The 10,480-nt window shown below is 48.1% G+C and overlaps 1 protein-coding gene and 1 long non-coding RNA gene across 2 annotated transcripts in view; one reads left to right on the top strand and one right to left on the bottom strand.

Annotated features, from left to right (window-relative positions):
- Nucleotides 1–606: 606 nt before the first annotated feature.
- LOC122387145 lies at nt 607–2,819 on the bottom strand. Its single transcript, XR_006257504.1, has 2 exons — nt 2,588–2,819; nt 607–1,614 (listed from the first exon to the last, which is right to left on the bottom strand). It is a non-coding gene; the product is annotated as an uncharacterized LOC122387145 (long non-coding RNA).
- Nucleotides 2,820–4,779: 1,960 nt separating this feature from the next.
- LOC122387152 (pumilio homolog 1-like) overlaps nt 4,780–10,480 on the top strand; it is a 104,918-nt gene continuing 99,217 nt past the window's right edge. Inside the window, exons 1-3 of the mRNA XM_043377062.1 lie at nt 4,780–4,882; nt 5,856–6,127; nt 6,728–6,805. Coding sequence (XP_043232997.1) covers nt 5,861–6,127; nt 6,728–6,805 — 345 coding nt within the window. The 5' untranslated portion in view covers nt 4,780–4,882; nt 5,856–5,860. The remainder of the gene's footprint in view (nt 4,883–5,855; nt 6,128–6,727; nt 6,806–10,480) is intronic.

Here is a 10,480-nt window from a genome sequence, read left to right as displayed (position 1 = left end):
CTGACTCCAACCGCGACTTCCAAAAACCAACTCCGACTCCGACTCCGGGCTGGGTAATCAACTCCGACCGACTCTAACTCCGACTCCGCAGCCCTGCCAGATTGCGGAGCGGCCAGGACTGCGGAGTCGGAGTCGGAGTCGGTCGGAGTCGACAGTTGTGACCGGAGTCGGAGTCGGAGTCGACTTTAGAAACTCGAGCCGGAGTCGGAGTCGGAGTCACCGAAAATATGTCGACTCCGCAGCCCTGCTAGGTCTGCGGAGTCGGAGTCGGGAGTTGGAGTCGGTCGGAGTCGACAATTCTGCCCGGAGTCGGAGTCGGAGCTGGTTTTTTAAAGCCGGAGTCGGAGTCGGAGTCGCCGAAAATCCATCGACTCCGCAGCCCTGGCGGAGCCGATGGATTTTCGGTGACCCCGACTCCGACTCGGTTTCCAAAATCGACTCCGAGTCCGGTCAGAACTGTCGACCCTGACTCCGACTCCGCAGCCCTGGTTTTGCGTCTATTTCGCACCATAATTAAGAGAGGTGTGAACTGCACAAACCGAAATTGTACCGTAACACAAGTATATGTACACATTCCAAACTTCTGACTGGAACGAACCAAATGCGTACACAATATACCGGTTTATGTCATACCATAAATCGTAGTTATAAAAAACCATATTGGACAGATTGGTAGAGGACAAATAAGGCACAAGCCTAATCTCTTGCGACTTGAGTAGGTACAATAAAATGCTCCTAACTGTCGGAAAGTTGTACAAGATGTCGCGTCTCCAAGCACAATGTGCCGATTGACTCCGCGACAGCCAGGAACCGGGCAACATAACACGTGAAACAGAGCGGTGGCACCTCAGCACAGGCTCCCCAAGCTCGTCAAGGCGGCGAGAAAGGTCCGGCAAGTCGGTAACAGGTTCACCACGGCAGCGACAGGTCAGGCAGGTCGGCAGCAGATTCACCAGGGCGGTGGCAGGTGCGACAGGTCGGCAGCAGGTTTACCAGGGCGGCGACAGATCCGGCAGGGCGACGGCAGTTTCACCAGGGCGGAAGCGTAGACGCGGCGGCAGGTCCGCCGGGGTGGCAGCAGGTCCAGGGCGGCCGCAGGCTCACCAGGGCGGCGACAGGTTCGGCAGGGCGACGGCAGTTTCACCAGGGCGGCAGCGTAGACACGGCGGCAAGTCCCAGGGCGGCTCAGGCTCACCAGGGCGGCGACAGGTCCGGCAGGTCGTCGGCAGGTCGGCCTCAGCAGCAGGCAGTCAACACTAGCAGATTCTCGGGGCAGCCCTGGCTGAGGTGGGATGTCATCAGAAACTGCACGTCTGGGTGCCGGTGTCGGATGTCGTACAGACCACGCAGCGAGGCTTTACTGCGCAGCACGCCCTGCTGGCAGCGCAGGAGTGTCGGCAGCCCAGCGGGTGCTTTCGGGTCGCCTTCCTCAACTTCCTTTCGGAAACTGGCGCTCGCCACTCAGGGAGTCGGGCGACGTCTCCAAAGCTAGGAGACAGATGCTGAAGTCGATATGATGTGATTTTATGCCCTCAGCTCGGTGCCAGTCATTGTGTTGTTATGTGCAGGTAGCCACTCCTCGCCGTCCTGCACGCCAGAGGACCAGCCCCGGACCTGCAAAACACATTACCAAGTTTATTACACAATGCAACATGAAAAAATTCACTAAGCAATGGCAAGCAAAAATAATCAATGCCCAAAGGTGCCTTTTCTTCGAAAGCCTTTTCTATGTGCTGATATGAAGCCTCAAAACATGTACCATTTTATATTATGTTGATTGCAGGCCTGACTCAGAATTCAGTTGAAACAAGCAAATAACACAATTTTTCATTATTATTTTGAATTTGGGTCTGGCATTACTGTTCCATGCACAGGTGCATCTGCGTATAAAATCATATGAAGCAAATGCATTAGGTAAATAGTCTCAACAAATAGAAATTAGTAGTAGCACAGGTGGTATAAATAGAAACCAATATATAGACATTAGACAAGGATGAGCTTGTTTAGTTAGCAAATGTCAATGACATAACATTTACATAAACAAGAATGGGATTTTCAGTAATAAGCATGTCAGAAATCCTTTTAAATTCAATTTTGAAAGTTTAGATACAGATTATAAAATCTGGCAACAACTAATATTGAAAAGAAGTAACAATGAGCTTCAACTTTGCACAAAAGATGTGCCAAAATTTTGGTGAGAAATCACTTGCGCTGAATTTTGAGACCCGAAAGCCCCTGGGCCCTGACGCATCTGACAGTGAGTGAATTTTTTTCCAGTCTGGGAGGTAAGCATAGATTGATTTGTTATTTGATACTATTTAATTTGACAAATAAGTTGTTATTTTCACATAGCATTAAGATTTATAGAAGCTAACCACTTCCGATCCGAAACAATTTACAACTATTCCATCTCCATTCTCCTTCTCATTATGTTTTAAACAATGCTAAGGTATTTTACAACTTTATATGAGATTATCATGCTCCCTTTGAAAGCCAAAAATGACAAAAAAGGTTTAACCGGGTTGAACTGAAACGTGGCTGATCTGCCTATGATACTCATGCTTATACAGTTGAATTAATTGAATACCTGAGCTGAACTGCTGAAGCTGGTCATTCTTCATGATCTCTGAGACGACAAGTGTGTGAATGCCACTTATGTATATGCTTTTCCGATCTTCAAACACATAAAAAGTGATATTATTATCAAATAAACAATATTCAAACTCCGTATAACAATCCACGCAACGGCTGGAAAACACTGCGCCGGTGCGCCAGAATTGACAGCATCGCCTGAATCTCAGCGACCAATCAGCTTTCGACCATCCCAGTGACGTCACATTGGCAGCATTTGGTAGCAATTTTCCTCCTATGGCCCGGTAAAGGGACGGACCCCCCCTGCCGTCGCTCCTCTAACCTCCTCCAAGCTCCTCTAACCTCCTCTCGTTTCAAAAAATCGTTCCCGTCGCTCCTCCATGGATGAGCTCCTCCAAGCTCCTCCAAGCTCATCTTGATTTCACATCTCACCACCACTATTTGCCTCCTCCCTCATCCCAAACGAAAGTTGGTTTTTTGGAGGAGGCTCTTGCGTAGACATATTTGGCGCACGTAATACAAATGTGAATTGTTTATAAATGAGATTTGAGGGAAGTGGAAGGGACCGTGTATATCACACCACGGTGAGATTTACACAATACCGGCCATTTGTGTAAATCACACCCACCCCGGTGTGATATACACAAAATCTACTACGTAGTGTAAATCACACCCGGGTGAGGAATACACAGAGAGGGCAGCTGTGTGTATATCTCACCACGATGTGACGTCATAGCAACGCTGAACGTCCATTGGTCAGAGCAGTGACTCTGCTCGCCCATTGGTCAGATCAGACTAAGCACTACGAATATTCCGGCGGGATTCCGGGCGTCGTCTCTCTCGGAATCAGCTGACCGCCTGGCCTAGTGGTGAAGGTGCTTGCACCATGATACGAATGTTGCGGGTTCGAGTCCCGTCGGTGCGGGCGCTTTTTCCCGCATTTTCGCTTTTCCTTGGTAGCGGTGGGTTCGCTGCCGACCGACAAGTTTAAAAGCACCAATACAATATGGAAAGCGACGTCTGAATGCTCGTGGCGAAGCGGTGCAGTGCCGAAGGCAATGCCTTAGGAGAGATTACAGGCAATGGTAAGTCAAATATTTTTAGGTTAAGTGGTTGTGTATCTGGCTTCAGGCCGAAGGCCTGAAGCCTGATGCACAACCACTTTACCTAAAAATATTTGACTTACCATTGCTTGCAATCTCTTCATGCGAGTACCTTCTTCCTCATCCACGGGTAGGCAAAAATCAGTAGGTCAGGTTAGGTTAGGTTAGGTTAGGTTAGGTTAGGTTAGGTTAGGTTAGGTCAGGTCAGGTCTAAGGTTTGGTTAAGTGTCTTGTTACCGTGCCTACTGTGTAAATCTCACCCAGGTGCTGCGTGGTTTGACACCCAGGTGTGATTTACACACTAGGAGCACATTGTGTATATCACACCACGGTGTGATTTACGCATTTGCCGGGCCTACTGTGTAAATCACACCCAGGTGCTGCGTGGTCTGACACCCGGGTGTGATTTACACACTAGGAGCACATTGTGTATATCACACCCCGGTGTGATTTACGCATTGCCGGCCCACTGTGTAAATCACACTCCGCGTGGTGTGATATACACAGGAGTAGTGTATTGTGTAAATCACACCCGGGTGAGGTTTACACTACAGTGCGATGCATTATGTAAATCTCACCGTGGTGTGATATACACGCGTCCAAACATGATTTTAGTGATTGATGACGATTGGATATCTTTAAATAGTAATGTTTGATATTAATCTCAGGTTATTTTATTAGAAAGCGATTATTATCTCTTGATTTATGTTTGCGCGCCATAAATAGGAACGCTAGAGCGCGCGTAATCAGCGGAATTGAAGGTAATACAACTCAAAAAGAATAACTGCCTACTGACGTCATTAAAAAGAGGCATAAGTGTAAAAATAAGGATGATAATTTTTTTGTTATACCCTTAAAGTCCTATCTTTAACTTAAAGATAGTTTAGCACATTTATGAACTATTAGTGGGACAAATAATTTCTGATTAAATATAGCTTTTCTAGAAATATATCAAGTTAAAAACCTCATTTCTATGACGTCAACTTCTAGCTGTAACAGAAGTTGTATACAAATGAAGCTGTTTACACTTTTCTCACTCAAAGTGGCGCGACTTTCTGACAGTTGACACAAATCACTGCGCGCGCGGCGCACGTTGCTGGCTGAGGAATACTACGCCAATAATTTGAAGTTCGAATTCCTTCGATAAGTCAAAGTAGGAAGATTTTCTTCATTACTGTGACTGAAAGGTAAATGTATTTATTTGTTTTGTTTTAAGCCAAAGTGTTCTTTTTTATCGATGTCAGTTTCACTTTCAGCAATCAGCAGCGCTTCTGTTAAAATCATGCTTCGTAGTGTGTTGGGAAAGATAATAGATTTAATACTTAAGACTGTTCAATATTGTGCAGCATAGATCTTGCTCTCTGGTGTGTCCATCATACCCTGACCCTGGGTTATGTCTGGCAATAATTATTAGCCAGTCAGGAGCGCTGTTTGCTGCTGCAGGCTGTAGTGCATTCCGTGAGCAGCAAAACCATGGGCCCATGGCATGGATGGGTTGGTAGTTTAGCTTAAGTAATGGGTCAGATATGGTTAATAGAGTTCAGGCTCACAGTACCTACAAAGCTCTCAAAAACACCACAAAGCTCATTGCCATCACAAGCTGCTGCATAGTGGCTGTTTGTTTGGCGTTTGCCCCATCTCTCAGTGTCCCTGGTCTCTCTCCTCACCCAGCTGGCTGATGTCATTCTGAGGCATTGGTTGTTGCTGTCTGACTGTCAAACTTGCGCTTAGCCATGGCTGAGACATCTGCCACATTCCCTTAGTGCTTTGATGCCTTTTTATTCTTCCCTGAATCAAGCCATTGCACCCATTTACTGAAGCACCCCTGCCCGTCCTCGTCCCGCCCCCTTCCCATGGACCACTGCGGCATTGAGAGAAGAGCATGTTCAAATGCTTGTTGTGTGCTGCCTCACAAACTTCTGCTGTTAAGAACTGCTGGCTGTGAAAGCATTTGGCTTGATTATTACAATAAAAATCCTTACATAGCCATTCCTTCACAAACATCATTCACTGTATTGCAGATGTTGACAATGTGCCGAACTATGGCATTGTTAATTCACTCAGCAGGGCTGTTCACTGTCCTCTCATGGCCCTGTTGCGGTGCAGTGCGTCATCTTTTCATTTGGCTCTGCTGCTCACTCACTCCTGGCCATGTTGCAGGTTCGATGCGGTGGAACAATGCCGGCCCAACGCCAGCAGCTGCAGCTATGAGCGCGCGCGGAGCCGAGGGCACGGGCGGGCCGCCGATGCCCCCACCGCCGGCCGTCTACCAGATGCCGCCTCCGCCGCACTGCCCGCCCGGGCCGCCGGCCGGCTACCACCCGGGCAGCCAGGACGACGCGCGCGTGGCGTACATGTACCAGCGCAGCCACGACCCCGAGTACCAGGCGGGCGTGATGCGCTGGAGCACTGGCGACGATTCGGCAATCGGGGTGAGAGAGAGTAGCTGTAGCGTGCCTGATCCTCGGGACTCATTATTGACGCCTCATCCTTGAAGGCCATTTGTGATATGAGACGCGTTAGATGAGTCACGATTGGCTCATTTTCGGCTGGCGCCGTCAGCTGGGATGCCACGGTGTGTTTTACGGGCGGGAGCGGATTTGGACGGTATCACTGCTCCAGTTCTGACAATCCATAGCAAGATAATGATCAGTCAGCTGACTCCGAATGGTCATCACTTAGCTGAGAGTATGCTTAAATGGGTAATTGATGCCTGCCTCTTCCTGTGTATTTAGTACCTAATGTTTTCAGCACGATTGGACAAAAAGAAAACTTGTTCCACAGTTTGTTTTGTTATAGTTTCGGAAGGTGCCTGTTTTGGATTGTTGTTACATTTATCCATTGTTCTTTTCCATGTTTTTGACCTGCCAAGCCTCTGGTTCTTTTCGGAATGCAGATTCAATGTCACAGTTGTCTATAAACGCTGGCCCATAAGTTGAAATGCTTGCTTATGTATGCCTCACTCTTTTTCCTGTCACTGCTGTTATCCCTTGCTTGTTCACTGAACATATGAATTTTTCTGCGACCGGCAGGCGCGGGGACTGTATGACCACCATCGGGGCGCGTCAATGCCGCCTCCGGAGCCGGGCATCGGCGACCACCAGATGAAGGTCAGTCCGAGCTGGGGGACACTGTGGGGACCGTGTGATGTGGTGTGACCCCTTCCGTGACCCCTCACGACCTGACGTGCCGCTCCCAGAGGACCAAGCGTGATGACGTGCGTCGGGCTCACCCTGTGATGGAGCCAGGAACGAGAACATCTGACTCTCAGAGGCCGGCCTCCCCAGAGCCCTGACTCGTTCTGAGTCTCCAGTGCCGCCTGGTCTCGGTAGTATCATCAGGCAGACTGGGCTGCATGTGCGTAATAGTTGGCCCGCTGGTCGGGGCCGTCTCTGAGGCCACTATCGGCGTACCTGGCCGCCTACCTGCCACTGTTCCGGGACGTTATGGGGCCGGTAATAGTGCCCTGGCGTATCCCTCGGGCGCCAGCCGGCTCACGGGAGCTCCCGTATTGGACGTATCGTGCCGTGGTGACGAGAGGCGGCGAGTCCCAATGTCCCCAGATACCGGTACTGCTCTGAGGCGGAGCTGGCTCTCTCTCTCTCTCTCTCTCTCTCTCTCTCTCTCTCTCTCTCTCTCTCTCTCTCTCTCTCTCTCTCTCTCTCTCTCTCTCTCTCTCTCTCTCTCTTCTCCTCTTTGCCCTCCCCTCTGCCCAAGCGACACATCACCTGCGTGGCCGACTGCCCTTAGCACGAAGCTCTGGTCGGTAGTTCCTTCCTCACTGCTGCCACCCGCGTGGTTGGCCATTAGTTGATTGCACCCTCCTCTTGGGAGGGGGAGGGCAGGTGGCAGTAGCCACGTGTCCCTTGACCACCTGGTGGGCGGGGTGGGGTGTTATCGCGTTGTTCTGGAGATTGAAACAAAGGCTTATGCGAGCCATAGGGAGGTGTTAGGGGGCGGACGCAATGTGTCAGCAATGTGAGGTGTTTGGGCGATAGTTTTTTTTTTTTTTCTATGCCGCCACCCATTATCAGGTGACCAGGAGTGCCCCCTCCCTCTATCCCAGCGACACACAGAACCTTACGTTAACACCATAATAACTTAAAATTGCAAGTCGCGGCACTCCCTGCTAGGAAATGAAATGTAACATAAAAAAGCAGAAGGGAGAAAGCCATACGAATTAGGGGAACAAAAAAGAAGCAAAGTAGTCAACACTGCAATCAGTGGTGACTGCCCACTACTGAAAGCCCCCAATTTATCAGCACACTCACACATCCATCACACTCACAACACCCACACACGCCGGGGAAAGTGTCAAAGTCCACTGGGGCAGGTTAGTTAGAGGGGGATCCACAGTCATAGCCAAGTCATCATCAAACTCTGGTCAAATTCAGCGCATGTCAGCAGCAAGGTAGCCCGGGCTCCCAGAGCACCCAACGAAGCGAGGCTTGTTGCCGGGCACTCCAAGGTCCCAGGCCGCCAAACAGATGGGGTGGCATATTACAGTATCATGCACACATCACACTTACACACTCATTTACACAATTAAATGATATCATGCAACCCAGCCAATGTAGGTATGCGCCCTAGTTTAGGCACATATTCTTACACACTTGTGTGTACTCAATTCAAACATGATAAAATGCCATTATGCACACCCAACAGTGTAGGTGTGCAACAAGGTCCATTCTCATTCTATTACACACTTGTGTGTACTTAGTTCAACATAATTAAATGTCATTATGCACAAGAGTAGGCATGAACAGAATGTCATACACTTACTCATTACACACTTGTGTGTACTTCTGTCACACTTGTCAATTGTCACAATGTACACTGGACGGGGCGTACCTAATCAATGTAGGTACGCACCTAAGATCATAAACATACACACTTACGTACAAATACATGCACATGCAATTATACATATACATACTACATACATTATAGACACTTGTATACGTATCTAGGCAAATATACATATTCATTACCATAGGCATGGTAGCGTAGGTATAGGATGAGAAGTCAAAAACATCTGTGAGTAATGCGTTTATCAATACTCAGTATTTATTAATTAAACGCTCTTTTACAATTCTTTTCAATGTATGTTTGGAAGGAGGTACATGTTGAATTTGAAAGTTAGTTCGCATTGAAAGATACAGAGTGTTCAGTGATCACTGAGGCGATTCTGACTGAACGAACCAATCGTTTATCTTATATAATGAGCTGTACCACAAGTTATATCAAATCATTCGATCTTCAAACCTTTCGCATCCCACCAAGTTACTTTGCCCTACTACCTAGGCAGCCGATTTCTATGTGATCAGGGCAGCTGGGTCATATCTTTCAACCTCTCCCGATATCTACTGCATGTGTAATTTGCGCCTTATCCAACCTGGCACGAATGTTCGTTCCACCCCTCCCACCCGCTATCCCTGGCAGTCAGCCTGCGCTGCATCCAGTGGGTTTGTTGGTTTGGTCGGTTAGATAGTCGCGGGTGCCCTTTGATCGCGCTGTTGTGCTGGTGAGCAGTGAGCACACGGACCCAGTGACCGCGCCTGTTCCCATGTTCACTTCTCCGACCTTCTGTCCATGAAACTCCGCTCTGGTCCTCTCTCTTGCTGTTCCCTTTGTGGAGAAGAATGAGAAGTCCGTTTTTCTGGAAATTCTGTAAGCTCTTAATTCCAGTTCATGACATATGAAGTAATGAAAATTACACCTGCATGCATTCATTGAAAGGAAAGTTTGATGATCAGTCGCATAATTTATCAATATGTCGTAAAATATGGATATCAAGCTTTCGTGCATTGACAATTAACTCATCCATCCCATGACAATCCCACAACTATTATAACTATTATACAACTATTAGGCTGGAGACTTCCACACGCGGGTAAGTCGCGTGTAAGTGGTTTGCGGGTAAGTTGGCGTTTATCTCGCGTTTAAGTCGGCGGGTAACTTTGCCCGGAGACTTCCATCTGCGGGTAAATAGTTTGTTCGCTAAGTTAGCGAACGAACTTACACGCGAGCCACCCCATGTATTAAGTTCGCGGGTATCTTTTCGGTGGTGCTTTTTTTGGTCCTTAGGGGGTTTTAAAAGTTTATTTCTGTGCAAATTTTATGTGCAAGTGATAGACAATAGTGCAATCATCTAGTTCTGGCTTTTTCAGCCAGTTCGGCCTAGCCGTTCGGTTGCTAAGATTAGACGAATTTGAGGTCACCTTTTCATAGTACTGAGGCCAGTTTTACCAACAGAAAAATTGCCGCCTGGCGGAATTTTTCGCCTAAAGGCCGATTCACATACGGATCGAGAGCGGTAAAGCCCTATCCGCTTACGTGCTTATAGCGTTTACACTCCGTATATGAAACGGTCTTTAGGCAAAAAATTCCGCCAGGCGGCTATTTTTCTGTTGGTTAAACTGGCCTCTGTGCTTGTTGAGGGGTTACAAATTACGTATTTCATCACTGCAAGTATCCAGATGTTTTCAACAAGTCATACATGAGGATTCAGAGCAATATTTGAGTTGACAGAATTGAGGATGTAGGACTCAAATTTTCAAATACGGAGGTATTAGTCTATTTCCATCGCACCTATCTCCTTGCCACCAGCTGCTATTTCGTAATCTTCGGGATAGTGAGATGGGATTCGTATCGCATCCGAAATAATGTGATCGTCGAGCCAGCCGGCTAGTGTCGGGCCCCTGTCGTCGCACTTCGCGTTACGTGTCAGTGGGGTGAGGACCAGCTCAGTGGAAGCAATACGAGTGTCCGGTCAACAACCATGG

This window comes from Amphibalanus amphitrite, unplaced genomic scaffold, assembly GCF_019059575.1.
Source record: "Amphibalanus amphitrite isolate SeventyFive unplaced genomic scaffold, NRLGWU_Aamphi_draft 000275F_arrow, whole genome shotgun sequence".
Classification (NCBI taxonomy): domain Eukaryota; kingdom Metazoa; phylum Arthropoda; class Thecostraca; order Balanomorpha; family Balanidae; genus Amphibalanus; species Amphibalanus amphitrite.
Note: the sequence above shows the minus strand (reverse complement) of the source record. Positions and strands in the feature narration are given on the sequence as shown.